The sequence below is a fragment of the Chaetodon auriga genome, chromosome 2 (assembly GCF_051107435.1).
Source record: "Chaetodon auriga isolate fChaAug3 chromosome 2, fChaAug3.hap1, whole genome shotgun sequence".
Taxonomy (NCBI): domain Eukaryota; kingdom Metazoa; phylum Chordata; class Actinopteri; order Chaetodontiformes; family Chaetodontidae; genus Chaetodon; species Chaetodon auriga.
Genome location: NC_135075.1, coordinates 6,356,625 through 6,383,043, shown reverse-complemented (window position 1 = coordinate 6,383,043; position 26,419 = coordinate 6,356,625). Strand labels below are relative to the sequence as shown.

Sequence of the window (26,419 nt, the reverse complement as noted above, 5' to 3'; positions counted from 1 at the left end):
TCTATATGGTTTGATTTTGTCATGAGAGCAGTAAACTGTTATCTGAAGGCACAGCAGCTTCGGTATGAAAACATGGTTATATTGTAACCTTGGTTCTCTGAGAGAAGAACCACGCAGCACTTGTCTCTTTTAGCCGAACTGCAGGATGCAGCCAAGTGAGTCATTGTGTTTGAAAGAAGTATCCATGCACACTGAACATGGGGGAATCATTCCTTGTACTTATGGAATAAATTATGCAAAGGGGCTTGACATTTGACAGAAAACATCAAGTAACTGATAAATGGCAGGGCTACGATATGTTACAACACATGTAATTAACCTATTGGATGATAGTTTCTTCATTAATATCAATAAAATTATTAATATGTATTAGTAATACTGGGGCACCACCCTGAGATCAAGGACCAATAACCAACCCTGGATACAGTTACACAAAAGGTTGTTCACTTAAAATGCCAGTGTTTAAAACACCATTTTACATCAGGTGAACAGTGAAGGGCTGAATCCAAGCACTGACCCTCACAACCAGCTGTTACCACAACACATATGCACAAATAGTCACAAACAGCTACTCTTTAAATGTATTATAGCCTTTGTTTACGGTAGCTGGTCCCCCGAGGCGGCAGAGGACACAGTGGAGCCGTGACTTAATTGAAGTAAAAGTAAATCCCAAACTTCCTTCTACAGGCAAAGTGAGATCATTGGCTACACAAAAAGTTAATCTTTTTGAGATTTTGCATGCAGAGCTGTGCAGATAGGTTGTGTTGTTTACTGGATGAAGGGCTGAACAATTTGAGAAAAAGAATGAAGTCCAATGTTTATTGCCAATCACAATTGCTAATTAAATTGTGATTATTTTTGGTAATCACGTTTTAGATACTGATGAGGCAGCTAGTCGTCTCATTGGTAGCACTCCTCACTGTAGCTGTTTGAGCTAACTTCGTCAGTCCCGAAGGCCCAGGCTCACATCTTTTACGGTGATAAATTGATGATATGATGTGCCTACAGGTTTAAGGGATAAATTTCCTACATCCTTTACACTCGACAACTACCGAGCCATCAGCTAGCTACCTGCCTGAAAATTACTTGAAGCAGCCACGCGGAGTGTTTGTGTTGTGTTGGTCATTTGTGAACAGGAAAAAGACACAGCCCACAGCCCTGCTTTTTTTCTCTTTTCAAAACATGATTAGACAGATTGGTGTTCGTTCAACAATTCCATCTTTTGCCAAGCACAAACAGCACAGACACTGGCCTGCAGAGAGCTTATTAACCAGGCAACAGCAAGATTTCTTTCTTGTGAGTAAGTATTAATGTTGAGGTTCTTGCAATTTGAAAATTTCAGTCTTTCAGTTGATGATTTTGATATGAAAATAATTAATCAGTCACTTTTTGCAACAGCTTGCAGCATTAAGGTGATCATGTGGGCAGTTGCAATGAGTGTTTAAAGATAGCTTAGAAATAACTCAGTAAGATTCAGTCTATAGTCTCTAGACAGCAGCTTGCCCCCTCTGTCTCTCCTCCTTCCTTTTTGCCCATACTTGCTTTTTGTACTGAGTTTGATTGTTTCCTTATTCCTACAACCAGCTGTATGATTTTTAAAAGGCCTCTGACATTCATCTTTTTTCTTTTTTTTCTTTCTTTACTAGTAGCAAGCATGGAAATGGCTGAGCACAGGCAGATGGGGTGAGAGACTTGTGTTGAAAAATAGCGATAAAGGAAGGAAAATGTGAGAGAGTGCAGAAGGTGAGGAGAGAGGGAGGAAACGGGCGTGGAGAGCGGTAAAATGGGTGGAGGAGTGGGGGTCGGAGGGGGTTCTAGCTGTGATTACATTGTCCATCAGGCCACAGGACGGCCTGCATCAGCCCACAGGATTGATGTTTGACAGAATAATTAGAAAACTGTCTCAGGCTGTAATCACTGGAGCTCATCTTGCTGGAGAAGACTTCCATTCGCTTGCTGCCACACATGCACCCACACCCACACACACACACACACACACACACACACACACACACAGGCTAGTCCGAGCCATCCGTGGTTGACTGGTATATGGGACAGTGGGTTGATAGAGTGGTGAGATGGGGGTGTTCCTGTTTATTCTCAAGGAACTGAAAGAGTTTATCTGCAGAGGTGGGGATTGGAGGCGAGTGTGGCACCTCACTCACTGGTTCACTGAAGGCAGGAGTGGAGAACACGCTGGTGATTTTAAAGGTGTTAGAGGTAGGGTTTATGGACTGGAAAAAAATGAATTAAGGGGAGTTTCACTACAGCGGATGGCAGAACGAATGAGATGTGGGACTGAAGATTCCCCTAACCCTACTTTGACTCTTTCAGTGCTATTGTGTGTGATAGAGGAGTGACAGATAGTATAGATGTGGCTGCTTGGAACGCAAAGTCATATTAGCATGTTAAATGGCATAAGATACAGTGTAGCCAGTGTACTGAACTGCAACCCGCTCCCCCGCAGCAGTGAATAAACCCTAATGTCCGTCACACATATTTCATAATTCAGTTTTGACACAGTTATAATGTCCAGTGGAAACCTTTACAGTTCTCAACTTTTTTGGCAATTTTTCAAGTTTTTCTTGCCATAAATTTGCTGTTGTGGATGGTAGTTGAAAACTAATGCATCAGTCTAGTGCTTTTATACCAACAATACATCCTTATAGTGTCAAGCAGACTCACTGCACCTTTGTTTAATAGACACACTAGTGTCAGAGAATAATTGCATACAGTGAACCAAACTGAGGGGACTCAGGAATAAGTCTTGAACATTGAAACTCAAACTTGATTCTTGACTTTGTGGAAGCTTCAGTTGACTTAACAGTCTCACCACGAAGTACATTGCTCTGGAACTTTCAATCATATCAAATCATTTCCTAAGTAGATGGAATTATCCAGTCGTCATGGAATTGAAAATGTTAAAATGTCCATTTTTCTTGTCCTTAAAGATTGAGATTAAAAGTTCATTCTTGACCTTGGAACCAGTAGTTGACAAAACAATCTTACCACAGCATCTAGGTTTCTGAATCGATAAAGTGCATAAGTCTCAAACAATTATTCTCCAGCATGTTAGAATGTTCCTGGTGTACTCCAATTTGACGTATTTCTCATGATCATTAATTTGTTAGTGATTACTGTGTAATATTTCCTTCCCATGATTTTCCTGTGCTATAATCCTATAAGTATATGTATATAACTATAGAAAATATGTACTGTCTGCACACACCATTATGATATCTAACTGTTTGTTAATCTAATACAAGTCAAAAAGGTTTGTTCTATGCTTCGGTGATGTGAACAGATCTGGAAAAAACAGAACGCAGACATGAAGACATCGAAGCTGTGAAAAAAGATGTTAGTGAACTCAATGATACTGAAATATAGTAAAATGCTTAATGGAACATGTCCAAACTGTGTTTGATAGCCATTACGTTATTACGTTTAACAGGACTTGTCGGAAAATGGTCACATTCCCGTTTCCAGAGCTGAAAAACCTCATGTCTTCTCCTACATTTTTGAAACTTTTAAGCTTCTTGTGGTGGACTCAGCAAACAAATCTTTGTATGAATTCTATTAATATATAGTTGATATATTTATGGTGTGGTCAAGTGTTCTGAAACACAGATGCCAGGACTCTGATTTATTCTGCTATTGGAGAATTGTTGTTTGTGTTTTTTTCAGGTTGCATGTGTTGGTTGAAAGCATAGCCAGATCATTAGTCATGACATGTTTCAGAGTCCAGTTTTATTCGCCGTTCACCAGTAAGGGCAAAAATCTTTGCATTTTGGATAGGTTCCAACCGATAAATGAGTTGGTTGTGTATTGATTTTTGGCAGTCTAAGAATTTGTACACATGATTTTACTGTGTTTTTTACCCTGGCTGGATTATTTTCCTCACTGGCCTAGCCTGGTTTGTATCAAGTCCATTGTTACCAGCTCAAACGTAAAACCCGAAAACATCCACAACAGCAAGAAGAGTTACATTACTGAAGGTCCAAGGTCTTCATTAGGGTAATACCTTCAGCCTGTAGTTCAAAGGTCTCATTATTTGTCCACTTTATATGTCCCTCCTGACGTGGAGCAAGCCCCTAGATGAGACCTCAATCGATCTTGAGTCTACGCAGCCTCTTCTTTTTCCTCTTGAGGCTTTTATTGGTTTCTCTGATCCCTCTAATACCTGAGCAAACCCTTAATGGCTAATTGATATGCTGCTCTGTTCTCCAGAGCTCCATCAAAAGTCTGCAGGGCAAAATGTCAGCCTTGGAGCCATTGGTCGCCCCCCTCCCCGGAAAGGCAACTAAAACTCCTTCGCATTTGCATTTGAGAGCGGACCACTTCTCCATTTGATGAGAGTTGAGGACATGGGAAAATTTTATGTTACAGCTCCCACTGCAGCAAGAACGTATGGGGTAAGCACACTAACATGCCCAATCAGTGTATGTATCCATGTCTGGCTTTTTGAAAAATTAATCCCTGATTGTGCCCATCTGTTTCGACCAGGTTTGGGTGTTTCTGGCAATTTAGCACATGCTTATCCAGACCTCGCAGGACCGCAGGGGGTGAACATGAGGGAAGGAGAAAAAAGCTGGAGAGGAGAGGGAAATATGTCTATTCTATCAATTTTTAAATTACTCATTTTGCCAGAGCTGAGTGGCATTGAAAAACAGTCATCGGCTTTCAATAACTGCCATGAGTCGGCCTTTGACGAGGATGAAAAACAAATCAGTGTGCTTGTAGAAAGGGGCGCTATATATAGAGGCCATATGAAGATAGTCTCATCTATAATCTTCAGAGAGCTGCTTTCTCAAACCTTTTCAATGCAATGGTTCTTAAAGCCACACCGTTTCAATGATTAGATCATTTATTTAGCACAGTTCACTGAATTATGTACATTGCAGAATACCAAAAGGCTGAGGGATGTGTACATCAGCAATGTCTTTATTGTAGAGTGTGCATGAGGGAGGAAGATGGTGTGTGAGCGTCGCAAAATGCATAAAAGTAAAAAAAAAGGGGAACCGAGGAGAAACGAATGCCACCACGTAAACAAAGGGATGCCTGCAGAGAGAGAGCGTGAGTGACAGAGCATAGATTTTATAGGATGAGCACGTCGAGCTCAGGTGTTACCAGAAGGCACCGGTGACCAACCAAAAAAGGGAAGCAGCAAGGGGTCGCCACAGTTGTGTTGCTGTGAGACTCGACTAAGTAAGAAGTAAGACTGGAAAACTTCTCTGAACCCACATAGCGTGTCCCTGACAGCTTTACAAAGGGCGTTTTGTGTGCTTTCACAAAGATGCCTGCGTTGTGGATATGGGGAGCATCATCTAATTGGATATTATTACTGTGAAATTAGGCGTTAGATCAGATGTAACCTGAGGCAACGATATTAACAACTTTCAATATATTTCTCATAATCATTTTTCTCCATTTGACTTTAATCTAGCATTAAAAGAATGAGATGGCTTTGTTCTGGCCTTAATAGAATCACAAGGAAATCGTTGTTACCTTTTGAACACTTTTGGTCAAACTAGCTGCAGGTGGCTACTGTCTTTTTTGTAGCAATCGACCATCACTATGCCTACTGTATTCAGGATATTGCTCTGTGGCCTAACTCCCCCTACACAAGTTAAATGCTAAGATGTTCTTCCATTAGTGAAATGCATTTCTCTAAAGGTGAGCGGATGGTCCGCACATTTAGACATGCAAATGTTGGGAAGGTGGCAAAAAAAAAATGGGGCTGGAGCGATGATTTGCCTTGCAAAGCACACCAATCTGCCCTTTCGATGGCTCATTGGCTCCCAAGATCAGGTGCAATCTGAACTGGAATCATTTGGATAATTGACCTTCTGTGTGCATACATTAGAATAAATTAATTTTGATTGGCCATGCAGCATTAGGAACAAAGTGGGAAATGTTGGCTCTTTTATATTCAGCTGCTGGTTTGTTGTACCCAGTCTCCGAGGTGATTATGTATGCCATTCCCCAACTATTATGCATTTCTTCAGTTTAATAAAATAATTCTTGCACAACACAGCGAGACACAGAACCGTACTCAACTTTTTAGGTAAAGCTTCAATCTGAGTTAGCAAGAAAAGTATCTCCAAAAGTACACATCTGTGTGGGTGCACTCAAATGTAAATTTCTATGGAGATTTCAAGTGTGTGGGTGGGATTTTGTATACATATATATATATGTGTGTGTGTGTGTGTGTAATGTGTATATGTATATGTGTAGATATAGATATATATAGATATAGAGATATAGAGATATAGATATATATCTGTGCCTATGTAAACCTACTCAAGTAGAGTCTTCATGCCTGCCTCATGTGGCTTCTTGTCCTCCCCGGTTTTTCCCATTTCCATAAGTGACCTTGCTATTCCAATGAAAGTGCCCATACTGTGTGTGTCTACACCAGGCCCATGCCGTCCTGTATGTCTCATTGCTGCCTGATGGACAGCCATTAACCCTTGGTGAAGAGGTTGAGGAATATTTATGTCTGCCTGTCAGCAGTGACACGACACCCTCTGGGGATGAATAATATGCCTGCCCTACACTGGCTCCAATTGTTGAGTCCAATTCACAGCAAAGTGGTTGGTGTGTGCATGTTGGTGTGTGTGCCTGCTGATAGGTTTATTGTGTGTGCATGTGTGTGTGTGTTGGTGCGTGCACAGTGGAAAGTTGTGTGTGGGTTCAGGGGCATTCTGATACCCTGAGGCGAGCAGCAGGAGACGAATCCTACATCCCTCACTGACATCTGACAAACCTCCCGCTCACCACAGAGGTCGGTGTCTCTCCTCCTCACTTTGTGTCATGCATGGCATCTTTCTGGTGTTCTGAATCAGCTCTCTGTCCCTTTCTACCTGTGCTTTAATTTTAAAATCTCAAAGTCTTCTGTCATATAAGCTTAATTGCTGGGCAGGTGGCCTAAAATTAAGCAACTATAATAACTACTGTAGTAACTGTGGAATGGGATTTTAATTGAATATGCTTTAAAATGAAAATAGAATAAAACAAACCCAGAAAAAATTGTGTCCACAGAAAAGTTGAGATTTGAAAACAGCATAGTTGTTGTTGTGGGCTGCTTTCAGAATTCATCAGTCATTTCACATCAGTTACAGTCATTGCTCGATTAGCCGACATGGGGAGCTAATCCTAATCAAGAAGCAGCCACTGAGATTCATCTGGGTCATCACTTGAAAATGGTCACCACGCACTCACAGCAACGAGCTTTAAGAGCAGCAGTCAGTGCGCTGCAGGCTCTCAGGCTACATGCAGACTGCCCTAACCTCTGATTGGTGGCTGATGTTGGAACCTGCAAGGAAGATTTGTAGATATCAGTCAGGACTGGAAAAGATTAAATTATTAAGATAATCTCATTTATATTTTCTTTCACAGCTAACTTTATTGTAAGGGACTGACCATCAATCAGAGATAAGCAGTGAAGGCCAATGTTACTTTTACTGAAGTTGCAAATACGATCTTATCTACCAATGACACTAAATGGGGTTATTGACTATTAGTTATTGTTAATTGTTAATTAAGGATATTTTGGGGGCACCATTGTTACCAAAAGCACAATAGTCAATTTAATCATAATGTAGCCCAACAACTTCTAAAATCAAACTTACACCCTTGAATTGATGTGATATTAGGATTTTTACTGCTGTACAACATTAGCGGGCCAGGCAGGTACTGAAGCAATACAGTGTGTGTCTATACTGTACAGCAGTCTTTATTTCTTCAGAACTATCCTTAAGGTACTCTGGAAATTCATCAGCGCCACTCCTAGCTCTCCCAATTTATTAAAAGCTATTACTTGGGCAGGTAGCACATTCAAAGCATGCGCACTATTACAAATTTACTTGTTTACTTACAAGACAAAATAATACAGGCATACAAACAAGGGCACAATAAGGGAGGAGGTGAGGTACATACAGAAGATAGAATTGATAGAATAAAATACAGGCAAAGTTAAGTTCCTAAGCACCAGTAGCGACCCAGACCTTTATCAGAATCTTCAGAAAAACTGCTTCTCTCTCCACATTAAACAGATCAAGGTTGCCCTCCAACTGATGACATATTGCAAAGCAGGATGCTTTGTGCACTTTCCAGTTGATCAAGATTACTCTTTTTGCCGAGAGACATCCGAGCACGAAAAGGAAATAGAAGAAGAGCGAAACACTTCTGGTCCAGCAGACATACTACAGCATAAACTGGGAAATTGACTTAGGATTTCATTCATTCGCTGATCTTGGCTTCACACAATAGATCACAGCAGAATAGAACCTCTGCGCCCACAACCGTGCCAACATTGGTCGGGATAATTGTCCTCAGCTTTTGAAAGATTAATGTAAGTAATATAAGCTCTGCACCAAGATTTATATTGAATTACCTTATGTCTTCCACATTTTGAGGACTTAACTGTCAATTTCCCTTATTTTCCCAGTATTTACATGTTAAGGAGGTGTTCAAATGGGTGTGAGCAGTCGACACTGGGTGCAGCACAGGTTAAGGAATGTCAGTTTACATTAATAGCAATTACCGTGAGGATTTTTCACAACCGCCATGACTCTATCTGACCAAAATATTATAATAAAATGCTAAAAATTAAATTGTAAGGCAGCAGTAGAGGCAAGATGAACTGCATTACCAACCACATCTTCCCAAACAGATATAGTTTGGCTTGAGGCAACAAACAGTTGGTCTTAAATTTAAACTGTGTCAAGATGAAAGCTTCTTTTTTATACGTGAATCATAATAATGTCGGATGACTTGATGTCTGCACAATATGTTGTTAGAAATTTGTTCATGGAGATTGCACTTTTTTTTTTGAACTCATCATGTCATGTCGTCTCTGATTAGCTGCTCAACTCTCACTTGAATTTGGCATTTTATGCTGCATGAGAGATACCAAAAAGTCCCCACAAATGAACTGTCACATCAAAAATCTGAGGGCAGGTGAAAGCAATGTATAAACTCTGTGGAGGCATACAGAAAGGGTTGAGAGCACACAACAAAGCTGCGTGATGAAGATGATGAAGATGATGATGATGATGATGATGATGATGATGATGATGATGATGATGATGATGATGAAAGAGTGGAAATGCCATTTGGACATTTCCTGGTTTGCTGACATGTTGATGTCAGGTTGAACAGCATGAATCCACTGAAGCATCATGTTTGGTGTCAGCGGTGTGCAGTGGTGGTGTTGTCACATGGCCGATGTTTCTTTTATTTTAACACAGCAGCGTACTTAAACATTGACTCAACCAACAAAAACCTTTTCCAGGGAGATAATGATGCAGGTTATAAAGCACAGCTTGACTCAACACTCAAAGTCAAACTCAGTTGACTTCCGATAACTATTGCCGTTTTTCCAAACAATAAGAATACCCATGCAGAGCCATGCATGCCGTGAGCGCCCGCAATTAGAGCTCATGATGCACTCACAGCATGAGTTTTCCATGTGACGGGATGAAGGTGTTGTTTACCTTGATGATGTGTTGAAGGTTTCCTGGTTCACACAACCTGCAAAGTGGTTGTCACCTGCAGCACCTCGACATTCATTGTTTTCACTAAAGTGGTAGAAGCCATTCCACTTACTGTAACTGCTTCACAATCAAAGCGTGCCTGTGCTTCTTCTCCCTAACAGTGAGGGTGCCATTTGTTCGCTGAAAATAAGTACAGGATCGTGTAAGTGGAACAAAGCTCCAAACCACAAAAAGAGTTAGTTACGCAGAGGCTACAAATGTACTGCAATCTTAAACATAGCAGTGGCTCTTTCTCTAGCCTCCATCACATGGTGATGGAGGCAAAGGTTTGGCCCTGTTCCTGTAGTCAAAATGCGCATCTTTGTGGCTTGGCAACCCATGGCCTTAGTAGAAAATGTAATGCTATGCCTGGGAAAAGAGCCTTATTTTGGGTTTTCAGCCTCCAAATATCAATCTGCCGTGGCAGTTTTGGAATATGAAACGTTTAAAATGACAGGCCTTCCATCACAGACACGAGTAGTCAATGATTAATATGTGTTACTAGGCAACCCCCAAATCCCATGAAAACAAAAGTTATTACATGACTGCAGCAGAAGTATATGTAGATCCATCAAAAACAGCTTCCCTTGCTCATTTGTGCTGCGTTTTCACAGGAAAATCTAACTAAAAATTCAAAATGGGCTCATTTGGGTGAAATGAGGCAGGAATTATAGAATAAGACTCCCAGCCATGACACACTGCACTATTTTTGTTTTTGCTCACCATTTTAGACAGTTTTTGTGTAATTAGTGTTATTTGTGCTGCTCACACCTGTCAAACATGTTTAAAATAATCTTAATGGGAATGTCTGGCAGTGACTGGATCAGAAGGCAAACGATTACAATCATTAAACACCACATGCTCTATCATTTTATCCCCCAGCTGTCAACACCAACTGGCCCAGACTGGAAAGGAATCGATTCCATTTGGACCGATCAGTCATTACTCTCAAATCATAAACGTTAGTTGCCCAAAATTCTAATGCCTGTTCACTCCCCCACCCCTACCCCTTTGTGTTTTGTGCAGCTAGATATTTAGCTTGGAAGTGACGAACTCTCTGACTGCAAACACAGCCCTGGAAATCCTCTCACTGGGGCTGTGTTATAAGAAACCCAGCCCCAAGTCCAACAAAATCAACAAACTGACCTCATCCATGCCATCACATATCCTCGAAGCTGCCTCGCCAAACATTTCTTCCACACAACTTCCTGCCCACCTGACAGATTGGACTTAAAGAACTGTCGCTTTTCTAAGCCTGTACCAGCCCATTGAGTCTTTGCATGTGATCGATCTTGGGCTATACAAATACAATAAACGTCACTTGTACACAACCCCAGAGTGCAATGCAAAAACACTGCTTCACTTGTAGGACAGAACGACAGGTTACACACAGTCGTCAGGCAGCTGTCACAGCCCATGACCCCGCTGCTCGCTCACAAGAGATGGCAAACTTTAAGGCTATAATGGCTGTCTCCGGAATCCATTCTCTGGTCACGTGGGTTCTGCCAGATCTCACCTTTGCTCATTTCCCTCACACTTTCTTCACCCACCCATACCTTTTCAGAAAGCTCTTTCAGCTTGAAGGAAAGCCATGCCTGCCTTGATTGGTTTCTCTACTTTGGCCTGTAGAGAAAAATGGAGTCAGAGGTAGCTTGAGGTGGCAGAGTGCTCATAAAGTACTCTTGGCCAGGGCAGATGTGAGAAGACTCAGTGATGTGGATAAATGTGAGAGAGAAATATCAATGCAGAGTGAGGTTCATGCGGTAAAATGGTACAGCAGGACATGAGGACTCAGGGAGCGTAATGTGTCTCCGTGGCTGATTGTGTTTTCAAAAGGAATCATTGAGGTGATATGTTAATATGTTTTCTGAAAAGGGAGTTGGAATTGCTTGCCCACAGCAAATACTGTAAATTCTGTGCATACTATGTATATAAATTGCATTTTGAGTGAGCTGGGCTACATATTTCAGTCCTTTTCATAATATAAAATCAATCCAATGGCTGGGAAATGTCAATGGTACACCTAAAGAGGAACTAACATAAGCTAATTTAGATGGTAGACTGAGTGTAGTGATTGCATCTTTATGCCCCCCAGATGAAACCTTGTCTCCACCGGGCATCGATCAGGCAGGTATCTGGCTGCCTGTTGTGGTGGGTTTTTTACCATCAAGTGAAACTTCAGATGCCACTGTCTGTCAAGAGGTGTCTCCACCGGTGACATGGCCAATCTTTGACATAACGCTCAGTCTGTCTCTCCGCAGTCCCAAGAAGGGGCTGTCATGCTTCAGCAGGCCGGATAATTATTTCCCTCTTATCCCTCCTTGCCAGAGCCAATCCTAGCCTTCAATAGAAGCCAGGGACCGCACCACTTCCCATCACCTCTCTCCGTCTCTTTTCTTCTCCATCTCTCTTCCTCCATCTGTTTCACTTCGCCTCACTCTCTGACTTCAAGACCCTCTCTTCCCTCAGTCTGTCTTTGTGTCATTCTCTCTTTCTTGTTCTGTATCCTCTCTAAGAATAGATTTGCACAGGCAAAATAGCTTTTCAGTTCCACAGAATTGACGCTCAGTAGTAAACATAGCATAAAAGATTGCCATATGAACATCTTTATTATATGGCTTACCTTGGCTACCTTGCTTGATACTCCCCACACATATGACAAAGAACACATGAAATCATGCTCCTCCTTTCATCCACTCAGCCTTTTCATTCTGCTGTGACATGAAGCTCAATTACACAGTGTGGGCAATTTCAAGGAATGAAATGATTCTAAGAGACTGTTGGCTGTGTTTAAAGTCTCAACACGTGTCATGACAGATAGTGTTTATCTTTTGTAACTTGGCCAGATGTTGATAATCTGTAAAGACTATGTAGACAAGACTTTATTTTTTAAGGTTGTGTGTTTAGTCATTCCATCTGGATCCAGATGTATCTAAAGTAAATGGCGGGCAGCTGAGTTCAATACCTTCTGGTTCAAATGCAGCATGACAGGTAGACACTGTGACAAGTGCAGACAAAACACATGTTAAGAAATCCTGAACAAGACTTTAACCATGAAAGGCAGTTTGCTCCTAGCTCACTTCAAATGTGGACAGAAACAGAATAATCGTTTCTCACCAACAGCTATCCCGTCATTCCAAGATGTGTGATTAGAGCCAGCCGGTCTGCCTTGATTCGGAAGCCGTGCATGTTAACCTGTGGCCCCAGGGCCGAGCGCGGGGCCCCGAGCAGATCGAAAACAAATAAACAAGGCTTGCCAGAGCAGGCGGTGACAGTACAGGCTGTCTCCAGCAGATAAGACAGAACAATAGCCCTTAATAGGCCACAGAGAGACACACACCCATCTCCAGCCCTGCCTTTTTCTACTCCTATCTGCTTGCTGGTAACAAAGGAGACAAGATGCTTTCCCTTTTCTTTCTTTCCTGCAGAGAGATTAGGACCGCTTAACAGGGGTGTGAGCATGAAAATGTGTATTTGAGTGATAATTCAGCAACGCATGCAAAACTTGTGACAAGGAGCCTCGCAGAATGAGAAGGAATACAATGCTTTTATTCCCCCCTGGGTTGAAATTTGGAGGAGAAAAGTACATCGTGTTTGTTTGCTGTTTTTCAGGCTGTGGAAGGAATACGAAGACACTCTGAACATGTGATTTTGCTTTCCAGTGTCGTCTTCATTGTTCAGTCCAAACACATGAAAACTTGACTGTATGATTTGTTAGTTTACTAATTAAAGACATGCATGTGTCTGTAATAACAACACACGGATATTTTGTCAAGCATGCATTCAAGACACATTTCATGAAGACACACAGACCGCAGGAGTACAATACTCGACCACGTGAGCGTGTTAAATTGTCTGGGCAACATTTCTTACTTGCCCTAAATGCAGTTAGTGAGGCGTATAATAGCAGGCAGAAAAGCCTGTTTCTCCTGTGAAGGCCCTTTTTTTGACTTTGACGCAAAAAAGCCTTGGCAGGGTATCGGAATGCCAGCAGCAATGATCCTATTTTGTAAAATCTGAATCGTTTCACCAGCACCCAGGTAGAAGGCAGCGGCTCATGGCGTAACACTGTCTGAAAGAACACACAAAGATCCTCTAAAAAGAGCGAGCTGGCACATTACACCTGATGCCTTTATGCTGAGCTCTGATGAAAGAAATCCTCCCTGCTGCCAAGTTAGCTCACCTGAAATGAATGCCTTTAAGGAAAGAGGCTGTACTTGGTTCTGTGACAGGAGGTAAAATGCTACAGAGTGTGATGCTGGAGAATCTAGAGGGATTGGAGTGTGCAGTGTGCAATGCTATTTCATACCTTAAGGCCGGGTTTCTGAGACGCTGTGAGTGGAATGGAGCAGAGCAGTGTTGGACTTCTGATTGAAGAGGGCATCAAGCCAAGGAGATTGACCCTAAATTTGGCTGCCATTCTTCTTCTTCAGTTCATCTTTGTGGCATTTTAACTCCAGTACAGACCAGTAGCTTGCTAAAAAGAAGCAATGTATTTTGAACCTAATGTCCACAGCACAGTCTGCCAAAGAACGGCCAATATGCTTGACCAAAGTATGTGTTGCTTTTAAGAAGTGAGTGAGCCGTCCCAGGAGAGAACATGATTAGAACGATGAATGAGATGCACACAGTTTTGCTTTTTCTGCTCCTTTACCTCCAGTGTCTGCATATTTTCAATTTAAGGCTGCATTCCCTCTGGGTACACAGTATCGCATTATCTCTCTTCAAATTAAAGGGAGGTGGTTGTGTGTGTGTGTGTGTGTGTGTGTGTGTGTGTGTGTGTGTGTGTGTGTGTGTGTGTGTGTATATGTGTGTGTGTGTGTGTGTGTGTGTGTGTGTGTGTGTGTGTGTGTGTCTGTGGGTGTTGTAGCTCTGGATCTGTGATCTTTACTTGGAATTGGCAGAAGTGGTAGAACTTCTACATCAAATGTCTGCTTATTTTTGGTTGTGGGTTAGTACGGGGAAAATAGTCTTCCTCAGGCTGTACACTTGCTCATAAACCAAAACCAGAGAAATAAGGAGCAAAAAAAAAACTTGCAGCAAAGTGCAACTCAGTCCTCACCACATCCATATTTCTATAGACTGCATTTACTTCTGTGCCAGGCTACATAAATCATGTCTTATGTATCATTAATATACATGGGTGTCAATAGTAGACGCATGAATGGAAGAAATATGGTTCTTCCCAATAGAGACAGAGTTGAAAAATGGGCTGCGGATAGGGTGAGAATAGAGCCTTCTCTAGTGAGGCCGCAAAAAGGCATCTAAATCTCTGCTGCCCCCCAGTGGGAGCCAGATAATGCTATGTGTGTGTACACAAAGCATTAACACTAACCTGTCTCACGATGGTGTAAACCCAGCACACGTTCCTTATTAGCCACCCGCCCAAAACCCTGTGCTGCACAGTCACCATTATGTCAAGACATTGATATCATAAAGTGGCATCCCATACACACATACCTAATGTGTGGAGGAGTCTTAACACCACTGTCACATTAAAAGCATTCCACTGTTACTGCTACTGCTGCTACTAATGCAGCTGCAACCACTTTTTACTTCAAGTCATTTCATCTTTGTGTAAACCTTTGCATTGTACAGCAGACTCAAGCCCAGGGGATTTGTCCAATGATATTCAAGCTCCAGATATGCTTCTCTCCTTCCATAAATTGTACAAATTCATAGTGGCAGTGGCAGTGTTGACCTTGCACCCCTGCTGTGGACCACACCTGCACGGGGCAGTGGGGAGACACACATTCACACACGTGCCCTAAGGCAGTAAAGCATAGACACGCATACTGTATACACACACACACACTGTGAACTGCAGATCGCTCCTAACAGGCTGTCAGAGGAGCTGTTCGATACTCGGCTGAGGTTTGAGAGCCAACAAGCTGGTATCATTTCACACCTCTTTCTGTCCGCCTGCCTTTCTCCCACTGCTGAACTCTTAAGCAGTCTTTTCACTGTCTGCCACTCTTCACACGTTTACATTCACTCCGGTCATTGAATAGACCATGTCACGAATATAGCAGTTTGCTTTAAAAAGTGTGTAAATATCTTTTAGTTTTTTTTTTTTTTCTTTTGGCTACAGATTTATCTGTAGTAGAACTCTAGTAGAAAGCTGTGATCACCCACATTCATGCCCATCAACACACACACACACACACATCAGTGTATGTTGAGTGTGTGTTGGACATGGAGGTTGGATCCAGTGTTTCCAGGTTTGGCCCACACAAGGGGCCTGAAGTCAGGAGGATATCTTGACCCCTGCTGCTTTGACCATTTGACCGTTCGTTTATTAATCTGTCTCTTCGTGAAAAGTGCAGTGTGAAATCACTGGAGGGCCTCTTTTGCAGGGATAAACTACGAGAGACATTGTTATGTACGAATACAAGATGTTCTTTTTCGACAAATAACGAGTCCCATGTTAGCAAAAATGGTGTTTGTTAAAATCTTGCTTCAGGACTCTAGTTATTAGTCTGAATGAGCGTCTGAATGATACGTGAAAGTGCAAGTAACCGTATTGACAGCATGAAATCACTGATGAAATGACTCTGACCTTGTTCAAATTGATTACAACATACAGCAAAATCTCACAAAATGGATAGTAATTTAAAAACCCTACTCTCCCCTTTTCTCTGTTTTTTTTTTTTTTTGGTAATTGGCCATCGTATAAGTGAGAAAATGATGAGTCCTGCTGTGGAAAAAAAAGAATTGACTGTCATCATTTTCCTCTTCATCATCCATTATTTTAATATACCAGAACAGCTCATTGTGTGTTATCACATATGTAATCTGGAGGTCACGATTCGTGGTCATTTGCAGTTTGGGGCTCATGTTTGCCTTTTCCCCTTGTGGGTTTTTCTTTTTTTTTTTTTTTTTTTTTGTGCATTCCTGGTCACTTCCCTGTGTAACTTAATCAGCATGAAACAGCACAGTTGACCTAACAAGCTTGCTCAATTTCTTTGCATGGCGTCTGAGTCCTTACGCCGCAGCCTACGTCTGTGTTTGTTTGGGAGCTCTCTCCTGGTCTTGTGTCATTCTCTGCTGTTTATAAGGAGATGCTCATTTGGATAGCGCATAGAGGACAATGCCATGGCTGTCGCTCTGATAGCTATCCAAGTCCTTGATCTTCTCTCCCTATAAACATCATTACCACACACTGAAAACATACACATTCACAACAGGCACACACACACACACACACACACACACACACACACACACACCCACAAGCTGCTCATCCAAATCGGCGCTAACAGATTAGCAGTGATTATAAACAAACATGGAGGATTAATCCTGTGTGCTCTCAGTCTACTTTTCCACTGAGCTAGCCAGGGTAATTACCAAGTGCTAGATTGTTAGTGTAATCACACACACACACACGCACACACACACACACACACACACACACACACACACACACACGCACACGAGCTGTCTTGCTTCACGACTTAGTGATATCAGTTTCGTGCTGATTTTGTGAGAAAGTTGGAGACGTCTTGCAGTTTCTTTGCAAAGATATCTGAAGCGAACATGGCACAGACAGATTGTCTGGCACAACCGAACGTGTTCAAAACTCAAAGGTGTGTTCTTCATAGCCTTTAGGGAATCATGGAAGCAAAGGATGCAAGTGCAAGTGATAGCAATTGTATCTGAATTATAAGGTCACAAGCGGGATCCGACTGACTGCTGGATCTGTGGCCACCGTGCACCTTTACTTTGATTCTATTTCATCCTCACCGTGATTTTTTTTTTTTACCACACGCAGTATGCCAATTAGTTTTAAAGGCTCAATATGATTCATGTTGCAGCCACATTAGAAGTTTTGAAAGCCAGCCGTGTGTGTAGCTTATTTTATGTGTCATGTCACTACTTCCCATTGAAATATCGCTTTATTATTTGGCTCCAGTGTTTCGGCGATATTTCGCTTTATTCTGCCTCCAGTGTGACAGTGTTGTATAGCCTCTGGGTGCACCACCGACTGTACATTTGGTTGGTAGTGAGGCTGCTTTATTTAATGTGGTATGTCTTTGTAGTGACATTTCAAGCTTGAAACAATTAGCCTTGCACTGATGTGGTGAAGCATGTTTCCAGCTGTATATTGAACATATATGAGTGTCCTTTGACAACAAAGGAATTGTCAGTGTTCGACTGCTTTGTGCTTCAGTTTGGACAAACTTTGTTCAGCCATCGTAATGAATGTACCAATTCCACTATCCACATGCATTTTAGGGCTCGGTGCTGCTACCCTGCTCCTGTATGACAGGTGGATGGAGGCTTTGTGTTCACAGGTGTGTCTCCACCGCTGGATTTAATCATTTGTTCGCTCTCTTCTTTCACAGGTTGAGGCCATCCTGGTCAACATCTTTGGTGGGATTGTCAACTGTGCCATCATTGCCAACGGCATCACCAAGGCCTGTCGAGAGCTGGAGCTGAAGGTGCCACTGGTGGTCAGGCTAGAAGGTGGGAATGCGCACACATGCGTACACACATACAAGGAAATCTAGGTTTGGCCTGTCTGACCCTTTAAGCAAGCTAGTCCCAACGGACACTCTCACAATACACAATATGTGTCACCCCCTCAGAAAAACATGACCCATTGATCTCTGTCGACCCTGGATTGAAAGCACTTGGCCTTAATAAGGATTTCATGATGCTTGTTAATGACACTGGCCTTAAAGATACAAGTTCACACCTCCAGCGCTTGTCACTCATCTTGATTTGCCTCAACATGGCGTACGTCTTGAGGCTGAGGTAACCAGCATCTCAGCAGACTATTATCATTATCATTATTATTATTATCTTTTATTCACCGTGTCTTAAAATAGGGCTTTTCCTATACTGTAGCTATCGGTAGCACTATAACCTTCCCGCAGTATGACTGCTAGCCCCATAGCCCCATATGGCTGCTAGCCTCAATTTCCATGAAATGAAGCACACAAACACAAGCTATTAATGTAGTTAGATATCTAATTTTAAATGTATTTTTTACCATTTCAAATGACAAATGTGTGTATAACCACTGCAGTGTAATTGCAGCACAATTTAGAGCACCTTGCTTTAAACTTTGGAGCCATTGTATTATTGCTGCTTTACTCTCTGGAGCCTATCCATCTTCATTTGTAGCTCAGTGTCCCAGTGAGAACAGCAGTGCATTTCTCATACGTGTCACATTTCGCCGCACCCGTCATTAGCGCCAGCCAGAATAACAGTAGAGACGGCACTGATTGGCTCACCTTTCACCTGTATACGCTAATGAAACCTGTTCAGTTGTGTGTGTGTGTGTGTGTGTGTGTGTGTGTGTGTGTGTGTGTTTGTGTGTGTGTGGGCTGGCAGTGGTGACTCCCAGAGGCACAAGGCCAGTTGGTGGTTAGCTTAATTGTCAAGATCCTGCTGAGTGGTGTGTCCAGAGCAGAGAGCAGGGGAATATATGTATGTGTGCGTGTGCGTGTGTGTGTGAATGTTCAACGCTTCATACTGTATGTCCTCACACACTCAGCTAATATGGTTTGTCAGTCAGACTGTGTAAGCGGTTTCTAGAACCCAACTGTGCACAGAGGCACTACAGTGCAGTATGGACATGGCTCCTCAGAGCACAGTAGAGCATGGAATGTTTAGCTGTTATATTAACACCTAAAGGTTTACTACTCAGTCCGATGAGGCCAAACAAACACAGATAGATAAATGTAGCAAAGGTCAGACTCTAGATAAGGATACTGACCACCATCCCTGAACAATCTATGACATTGTTTCACTGTGGAAGTCTAAACTCAGGTGTGCAGGTGTGTAATATTTGGGCCTTTTTTGTCTGAAATTACTTTGCACCTGAAGCACAACTGCTGCCATGACCAAGACAGATGTGTGGCTCACACCCAAATCCCTCAGATTACCACTGCACTCAAAGGGAAACACCGGAGCCAGTTCAACACTCAAGATGCAAAATATGCATCTGGGAAATTTCCGTCCACTCTCTGTCCCCATGTTGCTAATTGACCATGTGGCTGAAGAATGAGTACACAACTGTGTCCCAACTGGATTGGCAATCAAAACAGACTCTTAATTAGTCACCACGCATTCCTTATATGAAGCCATGTAATTCAACCTGACTCACAAACAGGCTGAGTCCAGAAGGTCACTGCTGGTGGTTGGTCCAACTACGCTTTCCTGGCCGGGGCCTAATCCAAGCTTTAGCTGTGGGTCATTACGTCCTGGGCTGCAGTCTTGTGGAGAAGATTGGTTCTGAATCAATCAGCTCAGCTTGCTAGGCTGACCGCAGGCCAGTGAGAACGGCCCAGCACTCTTCAACAGGATCAGAATGGATTAACTGGCACACTTTTAATTGGGAAGGCTCTTTTAAAAGGCCTTAGTTGATTTCATTGTGGAGAGTTATATATTCCCATATGTGGAGGAAAAAGGCCATGTGGCCTAGACGCTGATAGAATGGAATTAGTTGATACTGTTGCATGAAGTGTTTATTTTGTGCTGATAGAGTCTAACTACATCACACCCAATCTGTGGGCTGCAGTGTAAGCAGTCGTGTTCATACATTGCAAATTCATGCAACAGATTCAGCACAGAACGCACATACAGACACACTGTACACACATTAAGGTATAGAAAGAGATACCTGAGGAAGTACTGTACTGCCCCCTTTGGCCACAGCATGAACATAGACATATTGCTCTGTGAGGATGCTGCCTGCCACTATGGAATAAAGTCCCCTTAAACAGCCCTCAGAGTCCTGGGAAAAAGGTGACTGCATTCGCTTAACTCTGTTCCTTGACCTATTGATTTACAGAGCCTTTTTCCCAAATGTCTGTCAAACAGTGGAGGCTGTTTTCTCCTCAAACGGAGATCTGGCCATTTTTCTCCCATTTAATTAAGAAAAGATGTGAGGTCTTATAGTACAGTTGAGATGGCCTTTTCAGTCCTGACAGTGTCATTATAGTTTAAACAGCCATCTGCTGCAGCTATGCACACAAACAGATATGCATGAACACACGTACACACACATAGATACATATATGTGCATACATGGCTTATTTTAATACTGATCTGACCTGTTTTTTAAGCCTTTTAAATCCACACATAAGCAAAATGTTTAGTTCTAAATATCAAACAATGACCAGTGATTTATTCCTTTCTTGCATTTGCTTCTAAAAAGCCCCCAACGTGAGCAGATAATGAGAACGAATGCCGTGCACACGAACAAAAACTGAACACAGTGATGCTATGTGCAAACACGATGAGACTCTTTACCAGAGTCAACATGGATGACAGCCTAAATGACTGGATGCATTTTCTGAACTGTCACTGTCAGATGTGCTCTTCAAATCTAGGATACTTAGCTATAGTGTGTGTTTTTTTCTTAAATAAGAGTCTAGACAACATGAAAACTTTCAGCACAGACTGGCTAGCACATCAAAGGAAAGGCGTCTGCGCCGTTCAGGAGCCTCTCGCTTCGCGTTCCAATGAGAGGCATTTGATGTTTGACACGGGATGAAGGGGGGAGGAGCAGGGCTCATCCATTTTTTGACAGGAAGGCAAAACTCACACTGTTTGGTACTGATTATTATGAGGATTAACAATCAAAGGCAGAACAAGTATGATGACACCCAGTGATGAAAGAACATGTTTTTTACACCAGTTATTCAAGGTAACTGGTGTAGCAAGACACCAAGACGCTGGTATTTCTTGTTGTACGTGCTGTGACAAAATCTCTGTAAAAGCTGTAATATCTCTGTTATTAAATAGTCAATAATATTATTAACTGGCGTGTTTTAGTTTTTCATACACAGATGTCCATAGTTTCCCAAACTGGTGTCAAACATGGTGTAAAACAGCAAGGTATCTATCCAAAAGAGCTGGATCTTATAATGAGATTAATAACTTAGTTCTTGTGCATGTTGGCTCACTGTCGCATCGCTGTGGCTGACTGAGACACTTGAATAAAAAAGTCATTGTTAATGTTATTATATAATGTGCTTTTTCTACTATGACACATCAAAATGTTTGCCGTTAGAAAGGCTCACGGTGAATGCTAAGATGTAGCGCAACAATAGCCGAAGTTGAAATGAGTCATGGGATCAGCAAACTGACTCAGTGGTGTCTGTTACACTGCAACACTCAGCAAGTTCATTTCTAAAAGAAAGATGCTGTTATTTCTTCTACAAGTTACACAGTTTCACTTTAATTGGAAACAAAGTTCAGAGCAAACGTACCAAGCAAATGACCTCAGAAGCACATTTAGATAAACTATCAAGCTCCACTTTGATTCTTTTCTTACCTTACACAGAAGCCACTCTTTGTCTTGCCCGTGACACACAGAGAACCATCAGAACGACAGAGTCACTCTGTGGGTCTCAGCCTATGACAGAGTCTCCTCTCAGGAGATCTCAGCTTCTCTAATCTCAGCTTGTTAAAACAGAATTAGTCACAAATTTAGGAATGGCAGCATCAACAGAACTCCTCTGGCGCAAGTCTTTGGCACAGCCCCAAGCCTTATTATCTCGTTGAAATATGGTGGCCTGTAATTGACTCACACATTAAAGTGACATTTTCACAATAATCGCAAGCAAGCTGGCTAATTAGAGCGCAGATCCAACAGAAATGTGTTGTGAAGTGGCAATACATCACATGGCCAAATACCTGACGCCTCCTGGTCTTTTGTTGTTTTGGCTTGTAGCTGAGCTGTGTCGTTAGGCTGATCAGCTGATCCATCCTTCAGCAGTTTGGTGCAGCCTTCGGAGTTGTGGGAGGCGGTGGTGCTGCTGTGGATTCAGATTGAATTTAACTTCTAATACACGCTGGTTAAGATGCAAAAGTTCAGAGCAGCAGGTGAGCCAGACACATCGCTTGCTCTAGTAATTAACAGTTATTGCTGCTGATGAATGAGCCCATAAAACCCTGGATATGTACTGTGATCATTTTCTGCTACGGGATGTAAAAACCTTTCGTTTTGCTCATTTTTAAGGTCATTCTTTACAGTTAATCACACAGAATTTCATTTTAAAGTTTTCAAAACGAACGTGCCTTGGTGTGTGTATACTGTATGTCTCTGGGTCCAGGCTGTGAGTAGGTCTCTGGCAGCACCTAGTGGCTGCAGGTGAACACACACATTCAAATACTTGGCACACTCTACACACACACACACACACACACACACACACACACACACCTACGCAGTGATGCTGTATCCAGCTGGGCACTGTCCTTGCCTCTGCTGCTGTGAGCTATCAGTGCTCCCTACTGCTAACAGTGGAACTGCAGTCATCTCACACACTCTCTTTGTCTCTCTCACACACACACACTTACACACACACTTACACACACCCACACATGCGTACAGAAAAAGCTTCACGTAAATGCATGTCTCTTCTCTCTCACTCCCAAAAATGTGTGATCCCCCCCTCACACATTACATGGATAACACAGGTACTGTCAGAACAATGCTTCACACATACACACACACACACACACACACACACACACACACACACTACTGCTTCTCATGAATATTTATGAAATGAAAAAATGTCAAAAATACACATGCTGTTTACTTTATTTCACTGCTATATACACTTTCCATAGGCATATTTGTCTTTTCAGAGCATCTCCTGCATTATGTATTCTCTGTGTGCACATATGGTGCTTTTCAGTTTTATCCCCGGTTGTTTCAAGTTTGTTGTGCTGCAACTTCGCTTTAATCATCTGATAGATAAGCCTGTCAGTGTGATAATATGGATCTGTCAATCCCAATGAAGTGCGCAGGTCGACGCTGCCCTCCCCCCCATCCCACACACACACACACACACTATGAGCGACAGCATGGCCTGTGGACACACAGAGAGAATATTCTATGCTATTTGATCACAAGATGACTTGGGACACCCGATCCCCTGTTTGTGTGCCAGAGCAAGGTCTCTTCCTGCTCTTATTCTAATTAATTATATCGTAGAATTGATTGTTTGGAGTGTGAGCCTGCAGAAATGTGTTTGGAATGACTTATTATCTGGCTGGACAAAAGAGATGAAATATTAGGCGTTAAGTGGCGCTGGTAATAGAATTCCTCATGAGAGGTCTATTGATCAGGGTGGCCGGGCCTCCGGAGAATTCACATATCATGCAGTCTTAATTACATGCCAGCCAGGAGAGCTAAGGTCAACCTGGAAGTGTCTGAGCACGCACACACACACACACACACACACACACACACACACAGCTGCATCCATTTAACATCACAGATTTGGTCCAGAGTGAATGCAGACAGGCAGCTTTGCACACAAGTAGCAAATATTGTCACGTCAAACGTTTTTGATCACACACACACACACACACACACACACACACACACACACACAGTAAATACTGTAAAACACAAGGTTGCACCTAATGATTTTTTTTCCCAGAATTCATGGGAAGTTTTCCCGATGTCTTGTTTTGTCCGACCGACGTCAAAGTAACTAAAGATAAAAAGGTCTGAAAACCAAAGTAAAATAAAATGAAATGATAATAATAAAAAAAAGTGAGAACAGGAATAGAAAATGAAAAATAATGGGAAGTTCTACTTTTTTTTCCAAGACAAGAGTGGAGAACAGTTGAAACCAGATGGGACAGACTCACAGACAGTAAATGGCCTTTTCTTTGCCGTCATGTCTTCATGTGTGAAATCAGTAAATGCTACACAAACAGCTGGCTTTTGTTGTTTCAGCAGCGTGGGCAATTCTGCTTCATTTGACCTTTTACTCCATTGCCCTTTCTCCCCTTCACGCTCACTCCCTCTCTCGACTGTCCTCGTCTCCCTCTCCCCGTCCTTCCGTCCGCTGCGGCGCCCCCTGCCCTGTGTTGTGACAGGCGTGTCAGGCTGGCGTTTGGCTGCGGCATGTGCGGCGCCGGGAGGCAGCCGGCTCAGTGTGTGGAGCCTCAGTGCTGTGCAGAGTGTCTCTGGGTGTCTCTCTCTCCCTCTCTAATTGGTTGCGGGTCTAACGGGGCATGGGCACCACTGTATTACCCAGCACCTGCTACCCCTGACCTCGCTGCAGCCAGGGGACCACACACACACACACACACACGCACACACACACACACACGCACACACACAAATTGCCCTCTTGCCTCACTGACATTGTTCACAGACAAAGCGGCTTTCGGATCAGCAGTTGAGTTTGCCACCGTTCACCCACAACTCCATCCATCTGTCATCCTGCGCACTGATTCCTCCAAAGGAAGTCTTCGTCTTTCACACAGTGTGGTTTTTACATCGGTGCAGATGGCAGGTTGGGTTCAGCCTTGTTAAGCCAGTTTCTTGTTGTTGTCGTCTGTTTTAACGGTGCTTTCCTGCATCTTGCTAGGGACCAACGTCCAGGAGGCCAAGAGGATTCTGACCGAGAGCGGCCTGCCCATCACAGCCGCAGAGAACCTGGATGACGCCGCCAAGAAAGCAGTGGCCGCCATCAAGAAATAGAAACTCTGAGTGTAACCCAACTACAGTCAGTCTGCCAACATCCACAGCCGTCACAGCTCAGCACCGTCAGCCTTTTTTTGCACACGCAGACCCCCGGGACTTCAAGCCTTTGCCCTCATAGGCCCTCGCTTTAGCACCAGATTCCAAATAACACTTTTCGTTACAGGTCATCACAGGCTTTGAGGTGCTGCATCACGACACAACTTCTGCTCTCACCAGTCCAAATTGGCTTTCACATTTTTTTTTTTTTTTTCATTAAATGCACATTAATTGGGATAATTGCTCTCAGGTTTGTTGTTATTTTACATAATGAAAGTCAACATAATCTTGTCATGGAATATCACAATGCTTTAGAGAAATTAGATTGAGACCCAACACTTTGTGCATTCCTTTTTCCACATTGTGGCATTTGTATGAAATGTTAGTTAAGAGAGACGTTCTCCTTTTACACTTCCAGCCTCGACTTTAGGTACTTTAAAGGCACAATATGACTGAAAAACAGCCCATTCATGCATTGTGGAATCGTTTGATGGCACCTAGCCACAAAACAAAAAGAGAGCAGTTAACTTTAGATCAATCAGCCTGTTTTCTTCGTGTCTTCTTTGTGCAAAATGGTCCACGTCCATAAATCCATCCAATGCCTTATGTGTGTCTCAAATGAGGCAGATGAAGTACCTATGCTGTGAATTTTGTACATCATGTCTTATTTGTGAAGTGCTCCATGGGAAACAGTGTGCCGCCTGCTAAAATCTGGGCCTGATTCATGCAGGCTAAAGGTTCTGTAAACTATCCCAGCAGTAGTTTCATACAGGGAAGTGTTGAGAAAACAAAATCAAAACTACAATTCTACTTCGATTTTTTTATAATCATGAATGTATATTGACAGGATGTCTTGAATACAGTGTGAAAACTGTGTATATAATTTGAGATTAAAATCGAATATTTCAAGATTACTGTCTTGTTTATGTGTTCACTTCACATTAGAGGAAAAAGACAGAGGCGGTTTGCAAGGAAGGAAAGCTTCTTTGCACCGGCACTGCTGGCTTTTTCTGGAGAGAGTACATCTGCAGGATGAATGTAAGGTCAGCTGGGCGAAGCAAACCTTCAGCAGTTTGTACACTTTGCTGCCTTTGAGCCTTCGAGCCCAGTATTGACTACCTGAGCAAAGAAACACACAGTCCAGAGATAACCTTTGAATATACTGTTGGTCTTATTCCAAATAATCACTGCTGATGTTTGACAAGTTGATCCTTTAGATCAACTTACTGTATGTTTAGTCTGAAGGTCACAAGGTTACATTTTTTTAGATTCAAACTACAACGTGCAACATGTGGAGATACAACAACACATGTTTGAGGCTGCTCTTATTATCTGCTGTTCATCTGATTAATTTTTGAGGCTACGAATCATCAGAAAA

The 26,419-nt window shown here is 42.5% G+C and overlaps 1 protein-coding gene across 1 annotated transcript in view; it reads left to right on the top strand.

Annotated features, from left to right (window-relative positions):
- suclg2 (succinate-CoA ligase GDP-forming subunit beta) overlaps positions 1 to 25,952 on the top strand; it is an 88,667-nt gene extending 62,715 nt beyond the window's left edge. The window contains exons 10-11 of the mRNA XM_076751367.1: positions 17,882 to 18,002; positions 24,890 to 25,952. Coding sequence (XP_076607482.1) covers positions 17,882 to 18,002; positions 24,890 to 25,002 — 234 coding nt within the window. The 3' untranslated portion in view covers positions 25,003 to 25,952. The remainder of the gene's footprint in view (positions 1 to 17,881; positions 18,003 to 24,889) is intronic.
- Positions 25,953 to 26,419: the final 467 nt, after the last annotated feature.